The following is a 26,267-nucleotide window of genomic DNA, read 5'->3' as shown; positions in this document are numbered from 1 at the left end:
TCAATGTTTATTTTTCAATTTTTTTCTTCTCTTGCATTTAGGTGAAATATCAGAAGGCAATGACAGCTGGTTGCTGCCCACAGCTGAAAATTGTGACTCCTGATTGGATCACCGACTCTCTGAAGACCAAGACACTACGTGATGAGGCACGCTACCACCCTCGGCTGCTTGTGCCTCCTAAGCCTCCAACGCCACCCAAGCCACCAACTCCACAGCCAGTACCAACGCCTCCAATCAAAAGCTCCGCAGCATTGTCGCACCAGCAAGGATTCGCAAGCTTCAAAGCACAGCAGCAGCAACAATTTGGAATGCCCCAAGTCACACAGCAGCAGCTGCTGCAACAGCAGCAGCAGCAGCAAGCTGCCATGACTTTGCAGCAGCAGCAGATTCAGCAGATTCAACAGCAGCTGATGCAGCCACCACCACCGCAGCAGCAGCAGCAACACATTCTTCAACAGCAGCTTAGTCAGCTGCAGGTTTCACAGCAGCAAAGTCAGCAGCAACAGCAGCAGCAACAGCAGCAGCAACAGCAGGGGCTGCAGCAAGTTACACAACAACAATTGCAGCAGCAGTTGCAACAGCAGCAGCAGCAGTTTCAGCAGCAACAGCAGGCGTCTCAACAGCAGCAAATGGTGCAGCAACAGCTTCAACAACACCAACAGCAGCAGCAACAGCAGCAACAGCAGCAACAGCTCCTGCAGCAGCAACAACAGCAAATGGTGCCAACCTCACAGTTTGGAGCACGGATGGTCAATGTGTCGTCATCTGGCAGTGACCTCAAGGTGTCTTTGGCTAGTGGTCAAGGCATCAGCATCATGACCATCAACAAGCAGCAACTCTTGATGCAACAGCAGCAGCAACAGCAGCAGCAACAGCAGCAACAACCACAACAACAGCCTCAACCTCAGCCAGCCCAACAGCAAACCTCACAGCAACTGCAGCCACAGCTGCAGGGTGGTGCGATGGTGCGGCCTGTCACACAGATGCAGCAGCTGATGCAGCAGAAGCAGCCATCGCTACAGCAGATGCAGCAGCAGAGACAGCAGTTTCCTCCAGGCATGTCTGTGGTGGTCTCGCAGCAAGGCATTGTGGCACAGCGACAGGTGAGCACGAGTCAGAATAGAACTCAGTTTATGCTTTCAGACAGTCACTTGCTGTTGTTATCATGCATCAGACCAGCAGTAAAAATGATGTGGTCATGTAGAGAGCAAATGCATAGAATGTATTGAATATTGCAAGCATAAAGAAACCTGCCTGTCTCTTTGAAGCACTATAGCTGTTGATGCCACTGTCCAGCTTGAAAACATGCGTTTGGCATATGGATATGAGTGTGCACTGTAGTTTGCGAGTGCTTAAAACACTTTTTTTGTGTGTGTGTGTGGCTCCACGGTAACATCGAGCATGGGTTAGAAGCTGCAGCTCTGCAACTGTAGCTCATGCATGCTCCACTTGTTTAATCTGTGTTAATGCCTAAATTATGCCAGTGGAACATTTTTAAAATTTTTTCTGTTTTTACATTTAGCCACCAAGTGATTCTAGTTGCAAAGCTGGAGGGAGGGCTAGCTGTTTTAACTTTTGGCTCAATAGACTGTTTCATATCTTTTTTTTTTTTCAGAGTAGTTGTAGTTTGTGCTTGTTGGCAGCAGCTCTCCATGGTAGTTTGTTACAAGCAGGATATGTACCTGTATACTAATTTCATTACTGCATTGATCTGTGAAATGCCCTCTAAGCATGGCATCGAGTACAGCCTTTAGGCTTCTGGGCATGCACCCTAGAAATCTGAAGTGTGCATTCTGTCTTGGAATATAACTAGAATTTTATCAGAAAGGTAGTACTTGCATATGCATTACATGGGGCAGTTTGGAACCAGACAGGTTACTACACCTTATTCATTCTCAGATTTGGCAGGCAGCAGGAGGCTTCTGTGTGGCGACAGTGCACCAGCCAGGTGCCATACTGCTGACAGGTTCTAAACTAAAAGTGCCGTGATGTGGCAAAAAATTTCCAACTTGTTGAACCTCATCGTTTTGGCTGCTCGAGCTGCCGTGACCACTCGAAACAGGTTTTTACACTACTGCAGCAGAAAATTTGCAAGCATTTTTGCTTGCATGCAAAACAGGCTTAAGGTCTATAGCATCCAATGCAGGCATTTTCTGAACGTCTTACTTTAGCAAGATATAATGATTGCATTACTAAGTCGTGTCCTGTGGTAGTATTTCCTTTAGTTTTGTCTCAAATAAGTGACACTCTACAGTCTAGCTCAGTTATGTCAGATCTAGCTGGTTTAAACTGTTTTCACTACTGGCATACCTTGAACATTTTATGTAAAAGTACAGCTACACTCTGCACCTATATCAAAAAGCTATTTTAGAACACGTTCATAACATCGGATGACGTGGGGTACCGGTAAAATGAACTTTTGCTCAGAACACCTCTTGCACTCATCATTTGAGAAGTGGTTTTTAATTATTACAAAACAGAGCAAAGAGGAAAGGTCATGAAACAAAATGCTGTGATCACTTGATATGTCAGGGCTGTTATGCTTGAAAGAGTACAGTTGGCTTCAAGTGACATCAGGGGAATCACACAGGAGCTGTGAAATCTAATTGGACCGTCAGGGACAGCATATGGTACTGAGTTGCAGGTGAGGACAACCAAAAGGACATTGCCCTTGAAAAGGGCAAGGGCTGCTCTCATGAGAGCATGTGGGTAGCTTGAGGGGCAAAATGTTTCTCGCTGAAATACTGTCCCACCTCTGCTTACTTGTGTCACAGGTGGAAAATGTTCTGAACTTTATGCATCAAGGTAGAGCCAATGAGCTTTTTCTGTTTCACACAATTTATGGTCACATTTTTCTGCTTTATTATTTTTTAAGACTGTTTTCTCTGGCTACCAATGATCTTGGGTATGAGTCTCTGGTGTTCACTGGCACACATCACATTGACACGATGGGGTGATGCACACAATATAGCACATTTTCAGGCGCAAAATACACTTCAAGAGATTTGGGCTTCAAGTGACCTGTTTGTAAATCGGCTCACCATGCAGAGCAGGAATGCGTACCAAATCCATCGAACCGTTCAGCACAGGCATTAGTAACTGTAATTGGCACTCTCCTATGTACCATCTATAGTAGCCTTAAAAACTACACAGCATGCTCTGAGGTTTCAGTTATGCTTTAAGCCAGCTGAATTTTATGTTTGGAACTATCCATGTATCTGGTTCGTGTGTATTTTGTGGATTGAATATAGCTGTATACAGAGGTGCCTTTGCTTTGAAGGTGCTAGTTAAGTACAAAGAGTAGTATAGGAGCTCTGTCCTCAATTCAGAAACAAACAGCACTTGAATGTGATGAAAATGTAACTTTGCCGAGCTGACAGGACACTAACCCGTTCAAGTGTAAAAGTTGAAGTTGCTGTTAGCTACTACTGCAGGGATCAGCCTTGCAAATGTTCTGCCCGCAATTTCTCCACCATAGCGACACTGAGATGTTAAAATCTGCAATTTTCGGCATAGATCTGTGACCTGGCAAATCTGTGTTTGCATGTGCACAATCCCTACAATAGTCATCAACTGTTGCTGTCATCATCTGGAGTCCAGGTCACAGCCTAGAAGAAATTTTAGAAGTCAGGAAGCCTCTTTCTGTATGAATAGTATCCGCGTGGGTAAATAAAGTCTTGAAATGAAACATGTGGCGCCTGTGCCCCCTTGAGAGCAGTGAGTAGAATGCACCTTTCCTTGTTGAAATTTAGGCAGCACATGCGGTAATGTTCTACAGTGGAGACCACTTATAATATGATACGGTTTTTGCCAGCCACCAGTCGGCCTCCCATAGGGCTCGACGTAAAGTAATAACACTTAATTAGTGGTCACGTGAAGCGAGATACCGGTTATAGTGCTTTTTGAAATCCACTCGGTGACCACACTGAACAGCTAGTGTGCTTCCCTGTATGGCATTGGGGGCTTCTAAGGAGCGCTGCCGCTTACTCTGCAAAACAAATACATCAAAAATTACATGGCGATTGATGATCGGTCTGACGGAATGCGAGAGCATGAATCATTTCCATTATCGCCGACACTCAGCTGCTTAGGTTACACTTTTTTGATTTCGCTTTGCAATTGACACATGGACTCTGCTTTCACCGGTCGAAGGCACTGCTTCAAGTATATTGTCTTCTGTAATCACCCAGCAGGTTTGGCTAGCAGGTTATGACAGCACGTACGGCTGTCATCACGTTGTCGGCACCACGCGTCCGTCTACCCCTCACCTCATTCTGCAATTAAATCACTTCTGTCGCACTTCTCTGCAGTCTTGCTGTGTGCCGGCTGCTAAATCTAATCTAAGCGTGCCGTGTACTTGGTGGATTGCTTTTTGTTTAGTGATAAATAAAGCATTTTTGAAAGGGACGCTACCCATCTGGCGTTGATATTGATCTGAAAAAAAAAAGGATGTTTTTGTTATATCGTGGTACCGCTTTTAGTGCGGATTCTCGAGGCTGCCTTGACATGTTATAAGCGGTCTACACTGTACATCACTGCACACACGACATGAAGAACACAGTAAAAGACGATGCCAGACCTGTCTTACGCATCCACGCTGGGGTACGAGCCAAACCCGCGTGAATTTTGTGTAGTATAGTGGCTAGAGGTCTCTTTGGTCAAATGTAGTGCACCATTCTCAGCTGTTTGTTTCTTTGCAGCCCTGGCCCCAGCAGGGTGGACTGCAGCTCACCCCACAGCAGATCATGCAAATCCGCCAGCGTCAGCTGCAAATGCGCCAGTTGACTCCACAGCAGCAGCAGATTCTGATGCAAAACCTTCAACGGCAGCAGCAGCAGCAGCAGCAGCAGAGGCCGCTGACAATGCAGCAGTTCCAGCAGGCCATGCATGGCCAGCCGCCACTGCAGAACCTGCCGCAGGCACAGCAGCAGCAGCAGCCTCCTGGAAGCGGTCAGCCTGGCGTTGCACAGCTGCTGAGGCATCCGCAGCAGCAAGTGATCATTCAACAGATGCAGCAGCAGCAGCGGCAGGGCATGCCTCCGCGGATGCCAGCTCAGCAATTCCAACAGGTTGTTCAGGTGCCCACCCAGCATTCTTGCTAAGCCTGTGGTTTGCCTGAGTTTGTGTTCCAACTTTGATCCTTCAAGGGATTGATACCAAGTTGGGTAGCGTAAGCTCTTGGACCAGTTGGTGAAGGATCATTGCAAGGAAAACTGCGCAAAACAGACTGGACAAAGGAGAGAAAAAACACTCATGAGCACAAAAACACAGATTTCACTTTTTTTTTTTAAATTACAGCGCGGAAAACGGGGACTTCAAGGGTAGAAGACACAGAACTTGTCCTGTGTCTTCAACCCTTGAAGTCCCCGTTTTCCGCGCTGTAATTTTTTAAATATGTATCACCGACTCGCCCGCCTTGCTATCGTACAGATTTCATGCTTGTCTCTGTTTTTTCTCTCCTTTCTCCGGTTTGTTTTACGCAGTTTTCCTTGCAATGATTGATCTCAAAAAGTTGGCATTAATTGGCTGAAGCAGCAGTAGTGGATGTAGCACCCAATTGATTGGCCTACAGTACTGACATTATGGTGACATGCCATTCTGGAACACCCCCCCCCCAGTCACTTGTAGCGTCAGAGTAAGTAGGATCTGTACACAGCATCAGCATCAGCCCGAGGCCGCGGGTCATTATCATTATCATCATCAATTTTTTCCTCCACTCTGAGTTTTTGCTATCTATATTGGCATCAGTATCACCAGCTCCAGCTTATTGTGGGGCTGCCTGATTGGGCAGTAAATAGCCAAATTGGGCTACTTGCTTTCGATTTGGGCGGAAAAATTGTTGGTTGCCTATTTGGTTATCACTGGGCTATTTTGTATGCTTGCTTGTGACAATCTAAATATTTAAACAGTATTAAAAGTCTACGTCTCAAGGTATCAACTCCACCACTTTTTCTCTGGCCGGCAAAAAATATAAAATAATTCTATTTAGGAAAGCAATTTAATGCAAGTGCGAGTCTGCCAGCTAGGAAGCGTTTCCTGTGATGCCTTAGAAAATTTCTCCCTCATCGAAGACGGAAAAGACCAACGTTCTTGAGCGGTGCCATACATTTTGATCACTTTTGTCAAAAGCACCTTGAAGTGTCTTCCATCAAATGTAAAACTGTTAGGTGACTTCCATCTCTTACATTGGAATAGTGTAAGTTGTCGTTTGATGTTCTCTTTAAGGCTCTAGAAAAGTTCATTCAGCCGTCAATTGTTTTTGCACTGGCGGAGTCCAAATATTTTGCTTTCTACACTGTAGTGTTAATGACCTCTGCAACAACTCCATTACAGTATTTTGGAAGAATATCCTGGGCACCAAAAACAGTGCTAGAGCTAGCTTGTTTCTGTTGCTGTCACAACAAGCCATTTAACTGTTCACGCTGCCTATGTCCAATGCTGCAGTTGAGCGAGTGTTCAGTCAGGTCACTCTAACAGAGACTAACTTGCGGAAAAGAATGTTCGTAGAAACGGAGATTATTTTGCATGTCAAATTTCGACTAATGAGAAATGGCAAGCGTTGAAAGGACTTTGTACTGTGATAGGATTTTTTTTTTTTTTGGCGCGTTTCAATACTGCTGTAATGTACACAGAGCTATATTTGGTTACTTTGTTTGCATTACATTGCATTAATTTTGTAAATAAATCAACATCTTTGCAGCAGTCATCTGAATAAACGTTACAGATAAACCGTGTGAATTTTTCTGGTTTGTCTGTTTTGGGCTATTTTTGTGGGTCGACATTTGGCAACTTGTAGCTATATCGCGCAGAAATTTGGCGGGTCACGCTATGAGAACCTGGCAACCCTGGTTGTCAAAGGCACGGGAGTTGTGCTTAGCATGATAGTTCACTGTAGTTATGCCGCCGAGCATTGCAGTTTTAACACAATGGGTAAGCATCGTAGTAGCTACACGGCTGTGAGTTTTCTCTCAAACACGGCAAGCGTGCGAGGGGCGGGAAATTCGGCATGGATGAGAAGTGCGTCCGCAGATGGTGCAACCAAAAGGATGCATTTAGGAACACAAGCTGCAAAATGCGCGCTTTCCGAGACAAGCGGTGCAAGTTTCCTGAACTGGAAGAAGGGCTGCTGTGCTATGTGATGGAAGTGCGGAACAACGGCTATGCGTTGACAGCGGACATACTGCGCAACTTCTTGTGGGGATGAGCGTGCACCAGAGCACAGCACCAGTTCACAGTCTGAAGACTCCACAAGTGACAATTGAATGTAGAATAAATGCCGCTCATTCCCTGATTAGTGTGTTCTTAATTAAAAATTTTGTTTCCCATATCGCGTATATAGGCCGCACCTCGAAAATTGGCCTCGAATCTGGAAAAAAAAAGTGCAGCCCTTGTGCTTGTCTATACGGTATACTTGGACCACCGCGTGATATTCACTTACGACCACTAAATAATTTATAATCAGATTTCTTCTTGATGCTGCTTCGGTTTCGGTTTTATCAACTGAATGATGGCTATGACTTAATAGGGTAGAACGTTGGGCCAGTTGGTGTAGCGACATATTTAAAAAACTTTGCGCAGAATAACGCAGGACGGGAGGGAGAAACACTGCTCGTGTGTGGGTGCGCTTGTGTGTGTGTGCATGTTTCTCCATCCCGTCCTGTGTTATTCTGCGCAAAGTTTTTTAAAAGATGGCTGTGACGTGTAGGTGACCTTTAGGTCACGTGAGGCATGAAAAAAAAACAGCAGTGTAACTGCTGATATGTCTTTGGTTCTCATTCCAGCTCTTGAAGAAGGCTGGTTTAAGTGTTGTAGTGAATTAAAATTACATATCAGCATTTGTATCCTAGGTTTTTTCGTGCCTCGTGTGACGTAAAGGTCAACTGCAAGTCGCAACCATCATTCGGGTGATGAAACCAAAATAGCATGAGAGAAGCAATTCAGTTATAAATTATTTAGTGGTCATAGGCAAATGCCACATGGTGATCCGTGTATCCTAAGGTCGTTTGGAGGAAGAAAATGCACAACTAAAATTAGGTGTTTGTAGCCCGTTAAAACTCTCTGCCAGCCTACATTTACGCTTTTTTTTTGCCGTCTTGTCTTGCAGGGACAGGTGGCTGGACAGCAGCAGCAGCCGGCACCATCCCCAGCTGCTCCAGGCAGTGGCCAGCCACAGCCTCAGCAGCCGATGCTAGCTGGAGCACCAGGCATGCCTCCTGGACAGCCTTCGCCACAAGCCATGATGAAACCACCGCCCCAGTATCCTTACCCAGCCGAGAGGGCACTGGTTCGTCCGCCGTACCCACCACAGCAGCAGCCACAGCCGCAGCAGCCGCAGCAGCCAGGTTCAGTGCCCCCTCAACAGGTGGCTGGGCAACAGGTTAGCCTTCTTAGTCACCATCATAGCTGCAGGACAAAGGCCTCTCTGCCTTTCTCCAACGCCGGTCATTGCCATCTCAACCCTTTAGAATTTCTAGCCCCATCAACTCGTTCTAAAGCTCCTTCGAATGTGCAGACCAGTTGGTGTGATGCAAGTGTTAGTGGGTGCCCCGCTTTCAAATTTTTTCTCTGTTACTTGTCTTCGCAGCAGATGCAATGGGCCAACTTTCAGCAGCAGCAGAGGAAAACTCCTGATGCTGGCAGCATTCAAGCATCCCTGCCGCAGCAGCAGCAGCAGCAGCAGCAGCAGCAGGCGGCGGTCCAGTGGCGAGCTGCAGCAGTGCCTGCAGGTGGGGAGGATCTCAAGGGCAAGGTGCCACCAGGGCTTCCTGGCCAGCCACCAGTGCGTGCCGACAGCCTGCACTCCCAGCAGCAGGCAGCCCTCTGGCAACAACAGCAGCAGCAACTTCAGCTCCACAAGGTGTCACCTGCTGCCTCTCTTGCTGCGCTCCAAGAGTACACTTGTCATAAACAGGCTTCTCTAGAGTGCTCAAGCAGTGCTCGGCAGAGCATCACAGACTGCCCTTGCACTCAGCATAGCAGTATGGCCATGCAAAAGCACGAGCACTGTACAGCTGAAGCCTCAAATACATTCTCTTACAATGTTCATTCTTACGCATCTGCCCCTTAACCCCTTAATTTACACAGCGGATGCTGGAACTAGTGTCACGCTACATGAACACACCTTCAACTTTTAGAAAGCAATCGCAACATCGCCACTCTCAGTTAAGTTTTCGTACAGTGCCAATGGATTATGGTAGCGATTGAGGCTGACATGTTAACAACCAATTGCAGGCACAGCTTCAGCAACAGCAGCAGCAGCATCAGGCTGCCCCTGCAGGTGGGGAACAGGCACCACCCTCAAGCAGCGGCAGCCAGCCAGCTGTGCCCACACATCAGCAGCTGCAGCAGCAGCTGCAGTGGCAGCAAATGCGCCAAGCTGAGCTTCAGCGCAGACAGCAGCTCCTCCAAGAGCGGCAGTTGCTTCAGCAGCAGCAGCAGCAACAGGCTCAGCAACAGGCCCAACAGCAGGCCCAACAACAGGCCCAGCAACAGGCTCAGCAACAGCAGCAGCAGCAGGCGCCTCAGCAACAGACATCTCAGCAACAGCAGCCCTATGTGGTTCAGAGGCCACCCCCACCCCAATATCCAGGTGAGGGTCTCAGTCCACCTCTACTGCTGTGCATTGCTGCAAAACTGGTGAATGGGGTAGCAGACGAGGAGAGACAAATTGAATGGAAGTTCGGTTTTCTTACAAGGGTACCATCTTTGCCAAAAGTAACCAGGCTGCATGGTTTGCTTTCCATTTGTATAGGGGAGCCCGTTCAGCTTCCTGAAAAATGAAAGTCCTTGAATGTGAAGAGAAGTGTTGTCCTTACCTTACAGACATTTAGAGTTCAAGGGGTGCCATAAGTGCTCCGCTATACAATCGTGGACCAAACCATGCAGCCTGATTACTTCTGGCAAAGGCAGTACAAGCTTCGCCTTGTTTTTGTAGATTGTCTTCCTTTTCATTGTCAAGATGCAGTCGAACTTAGATATATGGAAATCAAAGGGGATCGAGAAATAGTATGATATATCGATCATTTGATATATGAATAAAAATGGCAGTAGATAACCTTATCCGTAACCTAGAAGCAAGAATACAGTACACCCATGCTAGTGATGAGTCTGCTGGCAGTGCACCACTCGCTACTCCATCCCATAGCTAACCGGCAGCACTACCAAAGGCTGAGACCTCCTCAGCCTGTCAGGAGAGCGCGTTAAATGTGTTCCTCTGTTCTTGTCGTCTGCGTGTCGTCTGGTCGTGGCATACACAGAAATGATTAGTAAAGGGTATAAATCGACGCTGCCTGGGTACCATAAGCGTAAGCACGCTTGCGTATGCTAAACACAAGCATTTTGGGGGACGTTACACCATTTGTCACATTCCCACGTTTAGTTCAGCGTATGCAAATGGAGACTCATTGATACACTCAGCCTAGTAGCACTGTCTGGTTGTTAAAACGGGAACCATTTTTGTCAACAAACTGACGCTTCTGTTTAGGATTACAAGCGGCAAAATCTTCACTCTAAATAAAAAATACAGCAAATTTATTACTCAAACGTTTTTTATTTATTTTTTTTTATTTTATTTAGAACATACTGCAGGCCTACAGTAGGCCCAAGCAGGAGGGGCGAGTACATAATATATGCAAAAAGAACAGGTTTAGCAAAATTGAAAAAATGTTAAATACAAGTTGTAACACAAAATACAGCAATAAATACAAGGCTCAGATGCAAAATACAAAAAGTGAATGAAAAAAAAAACGGCTCTCAAATTAAATGCTGTGAAGTAAACATTGAGTCAAAAGAATCAGCTCTGGTTAAGAGATCTGGCGAACACCTGTTCCACTCCTCAATGGTGCGTGGAAAAAATGAGTATTTAAAGGCGTTAAACCTAGCACTGTAAGGGGTTAATGATTGTGTATGATGATTTCGTGTTTGGCGCGTAGTGTTAGGTTTAAGGAAGGGGTCTGCATTCATAGACAGTTTATGGTTTTTTAGTAAGAAAAGTAGTTTCAGTCTTTGAATTTTCCGGCGCAGCTGTAATGTTTCAATACCGTGAGTTTGCATGAGGGTCGTTGGTGAGTCAGTTACACGATACTTTGAAAAAATAAAACGGACGGCTTTGCGTTGAATCATTTCAAGGGCCTCGATGTTACGTTTAGTGTAGGGATCCCAGACGGTGCACGCATATTCTAGTGATGGCCTTATTATTGAAAAGTAGGTTAGTTTTTTAAGTTCAGGTGGGGCAAGTTTTAGTTTATGTCTAAGAAAGCAGAGTTTACGAAAGGCTGAGGAGCATGATGAGATGAGATGAGATGTGCCCCATTTATGGCCAGTGAATGTAATGAAAACGGCAGTAACAATGCCGCATTCATTACAAGGCGAGGGGTCCTGCTTCGAAAGGCGCTGCTTCGAAACGCTGTTTTAAAGCACGCAAGAGTCGCGCGCACTAAAATCGGAGAATAGCGTACGTAACGCGACCGTATGTTAAGGCTCGATATGAAATAGCGTTTGGCGCATGCACACTTTAAAGAATGCTATCCCATGTGCCCATATGCTTGTTTTATACTTGCACTACATTCTGTGGCATCAGAACATTGCCTGTACACTCATTGCAGCTTTGGTAGCGCTGCGAGGAACTACTGTGATGGAGATAGGCTTTCCTAGGCCTAAGCTGATTTGCATCAAAGCTGCAGTGAATGGGGCTTTGGAACTGGCCACTACCTACCATAAGATGTCTGATCCTGTTACCTTTATGCTATAAAGAGAATAATCTAATTAAAATTACGGTACAGTTGGCTTCCGCAATGCCTTTGGCAACGACACATGCTGTTTTAGTTAGGTTCACTGCATGACAGTGATGGGGCGTACAAGAGACTTAAGGCCACTCTCATTCACAATTGCGTTCACCTCGTCATGCGTTCTAGGGCTAGTGCTGCCAGTAGGTGGCCAAGTCCGCACAGCTGGGCAAGGAGTGACTGAAGAGTGCCATTAGAAGAAACTACTTGGATAGGCACAGCACGCCATTCAGTGTACTGAATATTCCGTTGAACGTAAGTTTGAAAAACAGTAAACACAAAGAATAGTGCTATACTTTTGCAAGGGACTTTGAAGGGGTTGTTCTAACTTGATCAGGGTAGCTGTTTGGGGCAAGTTGGTGTCTCATGGTGAAACTTGTAGCGCTTAGAAAGACACAGACAGGTACGCTTGTATTGTCTACTTTGCAACAAGTTTATTCATTCTAAGTGTTCAATATAACCAATAATTTGATATATTGGGGCTTGACTGTATGTAACACCTCGATCAGACATTGTCAGGTAGGTAGCGACCGGCACGAAGTGTGAGTGTAAGTCCAAAACAGAGTGCTTATAGGGCAGGCTATTTGGAGGTTTCGTTACATCCAAGGATGCAACTACAAACACTGTTTTTAGCGAGGGACTCGACCACAATACCTGTTTTCTAGAGAAGAATGCAGCCACAGGTGCTGATACCAGTAGGCGCTGGATGACAGTCTATTCAAGCGTTATGAGAAGGAGGCACCATACAGGGGCTCAAGTCTACATAGGCATGTGCTGTTAGAACAGTAGACGACCGATTTATCTGATTCCAATAATTTGGACTTGCACGATATTTCTGACTTCGCTGAAGAACCATCCCGCACCTCGTAGGAACATGTACATTTTCACAGCCGATATTTTGGACTCCGTGGAATCGAAAAGTTTAATTTTTCAGGCTAAGATAGACAGCAAGAGTACTGTGGAGATTGTTTTTCACAGAAAGTTCATTTTTTCAGCCTAATATAGATGCGAGCAGGCATCGCTGTCAAAACCAACCTGTTCTCCGCCACCATGAAAGGCACCATCTTGGATTTAAATGCCATCTTGGAATCTTAGGCGTCATCTTGGAATTGAATGGACTAGCTTGGGTAGGCTTGGCTATTTGTGCTCTATTGTTGCCATTCAAAAGAATGGCACGGTCTCATTGCCATCGATGGCCTACAAAGAGCGCATCATTGCGTTGAAAACGAGATGGCGGGACAGCTGCAGTGTTCACCACGGCTTGGACGACGCCACCTGCAGTGCAGGACAGCAGGTGCGGGAGGGGAGTGTGCATTCGGAGGCGCTTGTTTCCACTCACATCTTCCCATGGGTTACTTCTCAGCCTTCGCGAGTGTCATTGCCCATGCAAACTGACTGTTCTTGCTTCGTGCGGCGTGTGCATTCGCTTGTGGCATGACCTGAGGCCGCGTTGCACTGTTTGGTATTGTGACGTGACGTGGTCCGGACATGATGAAAGCATGACCATGGCTCAGGTGCAGTCTATTATTATTGCTTGCAAGTGTTACATGGGCAGTGGCGAATTTCACTATTTCTAAAACCGGTTTTTTCGTAGAAAAGTAATTTTATTGAAGTTCACGGTTTTTTTTCGGACTGTTCGATTATTTGGACCATATTCTGGGTTCCGCCGAGTCTGAAAAATTGGTCAGCGAGTGTATTCTCAACATGGGCAATTTCTTGCCTGCTTTTAATTTCAATTTCATAGATAACTCTTATGAAGGTTAGTAGTGGATTTTGCTGGGATTGAATGAGTGAAAGGACTTTTCCTTCCTCTAGTATGGTCGCAGTAAGTATATGTGTCACATGAGGCTTCTGGGGCTGTGTACTACACGGTGTCAGGGGTTCTCAAACTGGGTTCAATGAGCTACCTCTGTGGGTTCCGCAAATTTCCACACCGGCCGCTTCCTCCTTTCCAGTACACTTTCTGCAGGCGCATGCAGACCAGGCAAAGTATCTGATATACGGTGAAGGTACGCTGAATCAAAAACCACACGTAGCAAGAGTTACAAAACGTTATTTGCTCGAGACGAATACTTCGAGATTTTGAATGCCAAATATTCCTATCAAATCGAATATCGAGCACTTTACCATTCGACCGAATATTCGAAATTATCGAATATTTGCACATGCCTACAATTGATGCTTTCTTTCATTACCGAGCGTTGCTGGTTGCCATATTTCTGGGAGCTGTGAGGGCAGTTTGGGGGTCTTGTTTCCAGCCTCCACAGGGAAAAAAATTGAAATTTGGTTTTTGAGGAAACTGCTGCGGCCTGGGGGCATTTTTTTATGTGCCTCTTATATGAGGCAAGGCGCCCAGCACAGCTTATGTGTTGTACACTTGCAGGCATTGCCATGCCGGGGCCACGAGACCAGTCTCCTGCAGTGGCCGCTACACGGCCACCGCAGGCACCACCAGGGATGGTGCCATTCCATCAGCAGCAGCAACAGCCACTGGTGCAGCAGGCGGTCAGTAGTCTTAAGTTTTTCTTTTCGTTTCTCTCTTTCGTTTTTGTGAGCTCATTTTGTGTATGTTTTTTCTTCAGTGGGCCTCTTTGAAAACGTGATGCTGCTGCTTTTTAAGTGATCATAGATTACAATATGTTTTGCTTGGTGACTGTGCACTCATTGTGCTGTCAGTCAGCTTCTGTTGGTCTTCTATAAAGACATGCTGTCAGAAGCCAACATTCCAGTTTCTTGATGGCAGAGTGGGCTGCTGTGAGCAAAACTGTCTGGTTAGGAAATGGAAAGCTGCCTCAAGCAGACTCATATTAGACATATAGGCTGCATGTTGCTGTTCATCTTAATAGGGAGCACCAACTGTACTTACTCGCATATTGTTCGATATGTCATGTAGGTCAACCAACGTGAGCTGCAAGTCCCAGCATGGAATTAAAGCAACCTACATGGCACACCACTTCTGATAGCAGCACAGTTCATTCACCATGAGTGCAAAGAGCAGCTTTGCTGTGAAGCCATTCAGGAACAAAAATTTAGTGCATTCTTTTGGATAATGCTTTAGCTAGCTTGACTCAGATTAAGACATGAGTAGTACTATAGTAAGCCTGGAAGTTTAATCTTGCCCCTGTAGAAGATGCAAGATTTCTGACACAATGCAGATTTGATATCCAGGGCCAGGGATCTGATGCCAGGGCCCATGTTCTTGCTTGGATCCCCTGATAACTGATATCAAGATGCAAGCAGTGATTGCTTGAAGCAGAAGGAGCACTTTTAGCATTCAGGTGCAACGAAAAATATGCCTTCTCACCACTCAGTTTTCGTGCCTGTAGAGAGGCAGAAACTTGCTGCCACTTTCTCATAAGCCACTTTCATAAGCCACTTTTTTCATAAGCCACTTTCTCGTACCGAATGTGCAGCACACTCAAAATGCAGGCTATAAGTTACCGTATTTACGCTTACATAATGCGACCGGTAATGTAGGTAGAATAAAAGCTCATTAATTCAAATTCCATGGGGATGCCAATGCAGTTCAAATTAACTCAAGTTCGAACTAATGAAAGTGAGCAGAATATGTCTTACACTGTGTTTGGGAAGCAGTCTGGTAGTGAGATTATTGCTTTTTTTTCTTGAAGGCAAAAGCCAGCACCTTCTGTTCTAAGGCCTCTTCTTCACCTTGAAAACTGAAGAGGCAGGCAGTGTTCAGTGCATCCGAACTTGAGCAGCGGAGGGCCGCACCAGAGTTGCAGAGGGCTTGCGGCTGCTTATGAGCATGGTCGCAAGTCTGGAAAATTGAGCAGCGTGCAGCCGTTGCATGACTCCCACCACTGGTCGTGACATCCATCGCTGAACAACAGAAGCTAATACTGAAGCCTTCCAGATCAGCAGTTACTAGCATCCAAGTACTAATCTTAGAGGTCGTGCAGCTAACTTCTGTCACCATGCCGCTGCAGAGAGTGTCTCCCTTCCCCGTTTATCCAGCCTCGCACGCTAGCACCCATAGTGTTAGAAAACACCCTGCTCGCATCTCGCAACCCTCTCCACATCTACTCTAAAGGGGTAGCACAGTCTCTCAGGAGTGTTGCTTGGTTAGCTGCATGGCCAGGCCACACAGGCAGGGCGGCGCATGGTTCGAATTATCTGTGGCGCCACCCATTCACGTTCGAATTAACAAGCTATATTTTACATTGACTCCAATGAAGCTTGGACAGACCTAAATGTACAGTTCGAAATATCCAACAATTCTAATTAATGAGATTTGGATCAATGAGCTTTCACTGTAATTTGAAGGGCCAGCTTGAGGCCTCATGAAAAAGGAAAAAAGAAGTAATGCAATTATAACACGATCACAGATTGTTCAAGCCAATTCAGCTGAGACACTGAGTGCTCAGAAAAGAACAGTAAAGTCTCACAAAAATTATTGAAGCAACGGATACATTGGCATATTTGAGAGGTGACACTTCAGAAATGCATGCAGCATCATCGGCCACAGCAAAGCCTCTGACTTGTTAATGCATGTAGTGTGCCACAAAGCAGCAACTGCCATCATCACTGCACCATTTCTGCTACAAGTTTCATGCTGCCAAGTCTTGTGCCCATTCGCCCATCTTTTAATCCCTATTCCGTTCAACTCTTTCAATGTCTACGCTTTTTCGATAGCCCGTGCTGGCTTCTTTTCACATTCGTAGCCACCCTCCACATTCCCCATGTGCACCGCATGGTCCCATGCTCATCCAAGAATTGGCTTCTTGCAGCAGTTCGTGGGTCTGGTGGTGAAGGCCACTGTAGCTATCTTGAGAGGCAACGAAGAAAAAGTTCATTCCATATTCGTACCTTGGTTCCGAATATAACGCGAGATGCATTTTGAAAACAATGAAGTGAGGGAAAAAATTGCATTATATTCGTGTAAATATGGTAATACATCTTGAAATATATTTCTGCTCATCATAAAAAAAAAAATTTGTTGTAACTGTCTCTGCAAACAGTTCTTACGCAACTGCAACAATGTCAAGATATATCTTCACCACATTGACTTAAATTAAACCGAAACTGATCTGACATAGGAAAAGATCAGATGTGAATTATTTAGTGCTCATAATTAAAATCATATGTGGTGGTCCATGTTTTCTGATGTCTTGTGCATCAGCTTTCAACAGTCTCACAATGGAACAGCACTTCACAATTGGTAGTGAGGTGCTGGAAGTGATAAGGGAATGTGTCTACTTAGGGCAGGTAGTGGCTGCTGATGCAGATCATGAGAGGGGAATAACTAGAAGAAAAAGAATGGGGTAGAGTGCATATGGCAGGTTCTCTCAGATCATGAATAGCAGTTGCCAGTATCCCTCAAGAGAAAAGTATACAACAGCCGTATCTTACCGGTGCTCACTTAAGGGGCAGAAACGTGGAGGCTAACAAAAAGGGCTCAGCTTAAGTTAAGGACAACGCAAGGAGCTATGGGAAAAAAAATGATAGGTGTAACATAAAGAGACCGGAAGCGGTCAGAGTAGGTGAGGGAACAAACGCTGGTGCATCACATCCTAGTCGAAATCAAGAGGAAGAAATGGGCTTGGGCAGGGCATGTTATGTGAAGGCAAGTTAACTGCTGGTCGTTGAGGGTAATGGAGTGGATTCCAAAAAAAGGCAAGCGTAGCAGGGGCCACAGAAAGTTGGGGGGGGGGGAATGAGATTAAGAAGTTTGCGGGGATACGGCAGCCGCAGCTGGCAAAGGACAGGGTTAATTTAATTGGAGATACATGGGAGAGGCCTTTGCCTTGCAGTGGGCATAGTCAGGCTGGTGATGATGTGCATCGTTCAGAGGAAGGACAGCCAGCCAAATGGTTTCTTCTTTCTTGCTGAGAAATAAATGGTACTATCTTGTTTTAGCCAGCTATCAGCTTCTTTGCCACTGCTGTTTTACTGCGTCACTTCAGACATCTTGGGATCTGGCTTTCTAAAAAGTATGAGAAAAAGAGCTAGGTGATGTCCACACGCATGCATTTGCCGGGGTAATGCAGAGGGTATGATACGTAGTACTGAAACCAACAAGATATTAAGGTACAGCACATTTTACTGCTATTCCATGCATTGCAGAAAACATTAGCTGGAGCTAAAACTGCATTGGATACCATGGCTAAGAATTAATGAAAGACCTGTTTTTAATGAGGTAAGGACTGTGATTTTAGTCAAGCTGGAAGGCGAAGGCACTGCTCAGTGTGCGTTAGTGAGAGCCTTATGAGCTGTACTACTTGATTTGTGCAGTTCGTTGAACTTGAAGAACTTGAAAGCTAATTCTTATAGATGATGCTGCTGTGAGATCTTAGTGGAATGTTTACAGATTGGTCTGGTGTTTGCAAGATGCTGTCGCAGGTTAATTTAAAGTAGTCCCTGCCAGAAAAGTAAGGTTTTTCGTAAAAGATTTCTAGAAGTGTAGTGCCGTCACTATAATGGCAGTGTAGACATCCTCAAAACTAACTGGACCACATTCTCAACGCTTTTCTTTTTGAGGCAGGTTCCTGCAACGTTTCACTTCCCTGGCAGGCGGTGGTCATCTCAGCCGGGTGCCTTCGCATTGACTCGATACTTGAATTGTACTATCTTCCCTCGGAAGGCATGTAAAATTCACGACAAACTAAATTAAGTTCAATTCATTTCATTTGTTATACTGTGGCTGTGCATGATCTGGAAAAAGATATGAAATGAGGAAAATGGGTGTTGGCTGAGTGCTTATTTTCTTTAATCGAAATTCTTCAAAGCAGCAGTGATTTTAAATTTTTCTATCACCATAATTTATTAATACACTCAGGAGTATAATTGCAAAGCTCATTGATTGTACAACAATGTTCCAAAATGGGTGTATACAGTAATGTAGGGTTGTGCGAAAGTTGAGACATTGTGAATATCGAAGCAAATAACATGCTATTCAGTTCAGGCTTTGAAGCAAATAGTGATATACGGAAAACTCGAATATTTTCAAATTATTTCCAAGCTTGAGAATGCGGGAAAATATGACGGTAATTAGGAGAATGAAAGAAACCAGTATGAAATACAATCTGCAACCAAATATCAGGACTCTACTGGATTTGCTCAGGCATTCGATAAGTCAGTTTCCATGAAAAATATCATTTCAGCTCCAAATTTCTAATTGATAGAAGAAGTAGTCTATGATCTTATGCACGCTGTGACACTTCATCGCAGTCATGGACAACTGCTTAGTGGTTACGCCGCAAACTCTGCCTTCAACATCTGAACTGTTCTGCATGTCGCCGACAAGCACATGTAATGGGACAAAGCCCTGATGCACAGGCAAACACCACAGCGCAACCTGCGCTAAGCCCACTGTATGGAGGATCAGAAACGGAAAGATGAAGATGGTGAAAAGGATAAGAGTGCAGTACCCACATGCCTGGGGCAAGTGCTCATTCGGCAGTGGCCTCAAAGTCAGCGATATGTTATTACTTACATTCTTTGATGTCTCAAATTATATGAGACATGATTATCGTTATTGTAAGTATGGTTGGGGCCATAAAGCATTTTTTCACGGTTATGTGGTCTTCACTTAAAAGAGTGTTGCCATTTTCTTGTGGTCAAAGTCTTGACATAGGGGCAAGCCTCCTGCATGCTTCGCCGAGACCTTTTCGCGTGTGGGAACAAAATGACTGGGCTCCGAAGGTGCGCGTCATGGATAAATGCGCCATGCGCTTTTGCGCAACAGCGCATCTAGCTGGGGTCATGTGCCAGCAATGCGCATTCTTCCAGAGCAGCGCAACTGTGCAGTGTTGTGAGGTCAGTCTGCGTAAGGACCTATAGACCTGTCCCAGAAGTCAGGGGTATCGCGTCCTCTGGTTGTTGTATGCTGGCAGGCCGCTTCCGACATGTGCATAGTAAGTTCTTTGCTGACATCTTCTGACCATGCTTCCACTCCACGCCACGGAAGACATCCGGCAGTGGTATGAACGTACAGTCATGCATGCATAGTATGGTCATGCGACTGTGTACCGTGAGTATGACGTGTCTGAAAGTGTAGCCAGTCATATATTAAATTCCGGAAAATTAATCATGTCCTAAATTTCAACATCTAAAAAATTTGTCTGAAAATTTTATATAAAAATGAGCGGCATATGAATTGAGTGGTAATGGTATGAGACTGACATTGAGTGCACTTTGGCTTGCTGCTCATAGAATATTTATGAGCGCAAGTTTTAAAGTATTTTGAGTGCTTTGGCTTGCTGCTCATAGAATATTTATGAGCGCAAGTTTTAAAGTATTTTGCTATTTTGCTTTTCTTTTTTTAATGCATTTAGTGAATTCTGCAGAGAACATATGCGTACACTATTGAACTTTAACGAACTGGTTGTGATGGCGATGGCAGGTGCTGCCACTGGTGGGACATGTGCAATCCAGGTTGCTCTTGCCAGCAACCTCTCGGGACCAATCATTAATTTAACTGCCACCTGCCACGGTGGGTAGTTTGCTCACAATTCGGTGGGCAGGTTGTGATGACACCACAAGGTCCCGAGACCTAGCTGGCCGACCTACATCCTAGGCTGCTTCTCTGGGGATTTTTCAGGCATTTTTCACTCATTGTCAACGACGCCGCATTTTCTGGGACATGAGCTTCCTAATGCTACCACGTTAAAATACAAATAGCAGTCACTACAAGAGAGAGAAAAAAATATTGTGAAATGAGTAACAGACCAACGTCGTTTTCAAGTAGTACTATATTGTGAGCTTGTTTCATGCCATCAGTTTTAAGCTCACTTGATGCGTAGTACAGTAAATGTTTTATTTTAAACTATCCTCTTATTGAAAGGCTATTTTAGTCATTGTTTTCTTGTAACACATATTTGGGCGCACCTAGCATACTCACATATCTTTCTGGGGAACATTTCTGTGAAAATGAACTTCTGATACGACGAAAAAAAAAATTTATTTCCCTTTTGAGTTATCTTAAATGGAGGCTGTTGCAATTCAATCTGAAAGTCAACCTAAACTGGTTCAAATTTATGGGAGCCTCATTAATGCACTCAGTGTTGATGGGACCGAAGTGAGTTCAAATTGACGAGATTTCATTGTAGTAATGGGGATTGAGCACGTCACGTTGATGTCAACGAGACCTCCTCATGCGATAAACATGCACGTTATTGCCAAATGAAGTTAATGGGCTCCAAAAGCAGGGTCTTGCTCATCATCTGCACAGGCTTTTCTTAATGTCATGAATTGTTGTTTTATTTCTAACTTCAAGCAGCCTGTGCTCTTGGGTTTTATTACATTTGCAAGGCCTGTACGTTATTTGAATCTCACCTGATACAGCAAGGTCGGGAGTTTTTGTCTGCACTCCCTGCACCCTCTACTTTATTTTTTTTTTTTGCCTGAATAAAAACATGCAAATAAATTTATTTTGCTCTCAGAGTAGCACAGCTGATGATGCCTGCCTTGACCACAACTGCATGAAGTGACACTAGTGAGAATGTTCTATGGTATATACAGTCAAACCTGGATATATTGAACTAGAAGGGAATTGTGAAATAGTTTGATATATCAGTAATTTAATATATAGAAAATGGCAATAGATAAGCTTACCTGTAACCTAGAAGCAAGAAAACATTGCACCCACCTTAGTGATACACTTCTTGCCGCAATGTCCCACCCGCCAGCGTGCTGGCCGCGCACTTCTTGCTAGGCGTTTCTAGGCCTAACCTGCTCCGCATTGAAGCCGCTGCGGAAGGTGCTTTGGAACTGGACGCTGCCGTTTATAAAATGTGTAGCCATGTTACCAGTACACTATAAATAGAATAATCTAATTAAAAATAAGATACAGTTGGTTCTTGGATCGCCTTCGGCAGCAAGGAATGCCAGGCGACGGCCACTGCTAGGTATGTAGTTTGGCTTCACTGCATGCTACACGGCTTTCTGATAACTGCACACAAGATTTTAAAGGAGATAATCTGTACGTTCAATAGAGCCAATAATTTGGAATTATCCAGGTTCATGTATTGGGGATCGAAAACAGTTGTGAGCAAGATGATCCATGCTCCTTATATGGTGGAACTTAGGTGATACTTTTTGTGTCATTAGTGCAGTGAGTGTCTGCATTCAAGCTGTCTTTGAAGTGTGAAAGAGCCATTATAGTTTAAAGAGAGGTAGAACCCTTTAAACAAGTTGGCCTGTCTGGCAGTATTGTTAAGGCTGTGAGACTGTGCGTTTAACATTGGCACGCAGTTTTGCTTGTGTACTTCCTAATATAACAGCAGTTTGTGTGCCTTTTCAGCATATACATTTCAGCGTATACGGAGGCTCGTTCTAAAGCTTTCAGTGGCATATGCTGCTTGGACTGACATGCCGAAGGCTTTGCTTAGTTTCAGTGTTTCATTATCTGTCATGTACCCCCGTGTGTGCCATGAGAGGGTATTAATAAATTATGACCATTCAGTTATTGATACTCTATAATTATGTGCGGCCAGCACTTAATATTGTGCTAGCCGTGTGTGGCAAGCACATTTGTTTTGTAACTAGTTTTTCTCTTGGCATGTAATATTCAAAAGCCATCCTTAACTTTAGTAGCAAAATTACCAGAAAATTTTTCCTTATTGTTCCCTTTTATAATGCACAGAGGAATACAGTGGACTATCTCGAACCAGGGCCTCAAACGACCAGGAAAATATTTTGCATTTATGACATTTAATTTACAGACAGAATAAGCAGAATGGCATACTATGAGCACACACTTTATTGTATTCAAGCCCGGTTATATCGAACCCCAGTTATCTGAATTATTGGCTATATATAGGGGCTGGACTTTTCGGTTTTGACCAAAAAAAACGATAAAAGTATGCCAAATTTAGTTTTTGAAATTCAGTTTCAACGTAAAAAGGGCAGTATTGTTGGCAGGCAAGGCATAGCTAGCTGGCAGTTTAGTACGAGTTACACTCAGTTAAAGTTGTAAATTAACTTAGTAGGGAAGCCAGTGGCATGATGAAACAGTGGAATTATTGGATATGCCATGCAGTTTAGTTGTGTGATTTGAGCCATTTTTTTAATTGTTTACACTCCTCTGCAGACCGGGAAACACCACCTTCTCACCGCCTGCTAGCTAAGCACTGTTTGTTCACTATCATCCTCCGCTTAGAGCACTTAGTCGGTTAAGTAGGTTTGTCAAGTGCAAGGAAGACACTGACACACAGCCATGCATGGTCGTCATGGAAAGTATCATGCTTGGGCTACCGCGACGATTGAGCCACAGTTCCATCGCTGCCATCAACATGCAGACCACAAAGGTGCCCCGCTCTCTCGCTCAACCAAGCGCGACAACCCAAAGAAAGCATGGCAACCTAGTTCTTAGTTAATTCCACTTGCGTTCTTGACTGCCGGCTGTCTCATTAAACTTGCATTTATTTTTAATGACGAAAGCAATTCCTTCTAAAAGCACACCTTCAAGTGCAAAATTACTGGTAAATTATGGTAACTACTGGCTAACGAACTGCTCATTCTAACGTAAATGCTGAGATAGACTCTAAGTGACTTTTGACCACACAGAATTGCCGCATTGAATCACCAAAATAGTAAGTAATTCATTCGTCGAAATTAATATTTTGCCCCCCCCCCCCCCCCCCCCTCTCCAAAAAAAAAAAAACGAAACTTGCATTCTGAAATAAACACCAAAAAATGTCTGCCAAATTTTGGTAAGATAAAAACCAGAAAGTCCAACCCCTAGCTATATAGAAAACACAGATTATCCCCTTGAAAATTCCACATAAAAATATTCTAAAGTCGTGCAGTGCATCAAACTTCAATTTTGCCGGACATTCAATATGAACTGCATGCTTCTCCCCTGCAAGTGGCGCTTCTCTTAAGAGTACTCTTCGATCACTTTCCGTGCACGGAGGCGGCTCTGCTGTGCAGCCTTGGGACCCAGCTGGCAGGGCTTTCACTATGAAACGTGTGTCATGTTGAACATGGGAGGTGCTTGAGGGCAGCCTCCGATCTCTCGCACTTGTGTGGTGAAGCCAGCCTAACAAAGCCTAGCGGCAGCCCTCACCTGGTACGCTTCGCTGCCAAAAGCGTTGCTGAAAGTGTTGCCGAAACCAAGTGTAACTTCATTTTAATGAGCGAATATTTTATTTATAGGATACTGGCAACTAGGTTAGATAGCTTATGATAGGTAGTAGATAGTTCCAAAAAAACCGTCTGCTCCTGCGTCATTGCAAAGCAGGTTAGGTATAGCCACGCCCAGTGAGTGGTAAGCTGACAGTACGGCGACGGGCGGAATTGTCACTGCAAGAAGAGAGTCACTGGTGTGGGTGAAATGTAATCTTGTTTCCACTTTGCTGATAAGCTTATCTATTGCCATTTTTTATATATCAAGTTGTGGATATATTGAACTATTTCTCGATCCCCCTCAAGCTCGGTATATCTGGGTTCAACTGTACTACAAAGCTCTGCAAATTAAATGAAAGAAAAACATTGTCACTTGCACGATTTCACTTTCCACTTCTAAAGTATGATGCAAATGGCCACTTGTTCAGCAGTGAAAGGATTTTACATTTGTTTATCTTAACTCTCGCAGCCATTTTTCTCTAATGGCATTGCCTATACCTGAGCAGTTGTGCAGAAATAATTCTGAGCCTTTTTCTTGCTGAAAGAAGTGCGCTGCATGCATCAAAAATAGAACCAGAAATGAAAACCAGTAAGTAATGATGTGTAAGCCTTAGTTTTCCATGATTGCACGGAAATTTGCAGAGTAGTGTGTTAGCAGCCACAATATCTTTTTTTTTGTTGCTGAGATTGTGTTTGTGGGCATCAGTAGGCATAATGGAATGATGGAAATTTGATTATTTTATTCATCTGAATTCTCATCAAAGGTAGAACCCAGTAACAAATGAAGATCTGCTGATGCCTTGACATGCTTCCTCCCCTAACCACTCAAGCAAGCTAGCATGTCAAGTGCTGTAGCTCCAGCAGCAGTGCGCTCACACGCTTGTATGTGAGCAGTTACAATACTGGCACCTCTTGAATGCAGTAATACTGTGTTTGCACAAATTTTAATGTGAGGTTTTTTTATTGTCTGCTTCAGAAAGCACCTCTTGTATACGGAACCAGGCTATGAATATCGTTCTTTTTCCCCCACTATTCTTTGAGATACCCGCTGTGAGTTCACCTATGAAGCTTGCGAGCTGCGAGGAAAAGCCAACTTATCAATGACCTTAGTCCACCAAGGCGAACCGCACTGCATGCACTTGCAAAAAAGAGTTGCTACAAATGTGAAAAGAAGGTGGCACAGGCCATTGCAAAAAAAAAGAGAAGGCAGTTTAAGAGCTGTGATGAATAGGGAAGGGAAAAACGGGTCAACGGGCGCAGAACTGTGCAGTGTGAAATATTGCCCACGGAATATTGCAGATTCTTTGTTCAAAAATCACCTAATTCTTTAAGTTTTAAATTAGGGGTCTTAGTGATCTGTACCGCATTGATTCTGAGCTTGCCCAGCTACTTGCAGCTTTGGTTCTGTTTCTAGTTCTGTTTACTCAATGGTGGTAAAATATTGGTTGCTATGAGTACAATTTCTTATTACTACCTTACTACAGAATAAACTAATTCTTTGTCTGGTATTCTGTATAAGTGGCAATTCCATTTAACCAATTTACATTTATCAAGAATCTACTGTATCTCCTGTACGTGTAGTGCAAAGGTTCTCTGTTTTGCTGATGGTGACTTTTATCCCCTTTTTTTACCCTTTGATCTCTTTATTGACCAAGGCTGTGGCAATAACAGATTTAACAAAGAAGGATCATTACTGAAAAGTGCACAGGCGCATTGTCTGCAGGTTCAGATGCATGCTCTATGCATTTAGAGATAGTTCACATATGTTTTGGTGGCCATTTGGCCTCTTTTGGTTAAGATGAATTGATAGTGCAGAATTTCTGCAGCAAGCTCCAAAACAAGCTCCCAGGTTTGAAAAGAATTCTATCGCAAGCCAAGGACAAGGTAAATAGCTTTGATAAGGAGTCAGCACCCGGCTATGTCTGATACAGTAACATGTCTTTATTAAAGGGGTTAGTGGAGTAGTGACCAAGGGTTGAAAACTTACAAAGTACATTCCTGCCCATCTGTTTAGGTTGCTTGGGCTCTCCCCCCCCCCCCTCCTTTTTTTTTAATATTAAGCTGGAACTTCCTGCTTGCTGCTCATTATTTCCAGCTGTACTGTAAATATAACCTTGTAGGCATTGACTGGCAGATATCACCCATCATGTCACAAGGTGACGCTGATATACTGAATGGAAGCCATTGCAGCTGAAATGCTCATTCAGTGAAGCTTCGTCCGTCTTAAGCTTTGTAGCACAAATGATTTTATATGCATTATTCCACTTGTTTGAAGACATTTTGCTGCTGAGCAAAAGGTCACATGTTCCGATTGTTGACCTTTGCACCCCATTTCAGCAATGATGAAATGTAGTATCCATGTTTCGAGGATTTAAGTGCGCACAAGAGGGCCCAGAA

At 44.3% G+C, this 26,267-nt stretch overlaps 1 protein-coding gene across 6 annotated transcripts in view; it reads left to right on the top strand.

The window, feature by feature from the left end:
* LOC144120484 (uncharacterized) overlaps positions 1-26,267 on the top strand; it is an 82,468-nt gene that overhangs the window by 5,390 nt on the left and 50,811 nt on the right. For 2 of the 6 annotated variants that reach the window (XM_077652921.1, XM_077652919.1), the window contains exons 6-11: positions 42-1,103; positions 4,701-5,069; positions 8,105-8,377; positions 8,585-8,857; positions 9,232-9,589; positions 14,167-14,288. In XM_077652921.1, coding sequence (XP_077509047.1) covers positions 42-1,103; positions 4,701-5,069; positions 8,105-8,377; positions 8,585-8,857; positions 9,232-9,589; positions 14,167-14,288 — 2,457 coding nt within the window. Of the gene's footprint in view, positions 1-41; positions 1,104-4,700; positions 5,079-8,104; positions 8,378-8,584; positions 8,858-9,231; positions 9,590-14,166; positions 14,289-26,267 lie in introns of all 6 variants that reach the window. The other 4 variants (XM_077652920.1, XM_077652917.1, XM_077652918.1 and 1 more) reach the window with 3 other exon arrangements.

The sequence above is a fragment of the Amblyomma americanum genome, chromosome 2, assembly GCF_052857255.1.
Source record: "Amblyomma americanum isolate KBUSLIRL-KWMA chromosome 2, ASM5285725v1, whole genome shotgun sequence".
Taxonomy (NCBI): Eukaryota; Metazoa; Arthropoda; class Arachnida; order Ixodida; family Ixodidae; genus Amblyomma; species Amblyomma americanum.
This window is presented reverse-complemented; position numbering and strand designations above follow the sequence as displayed.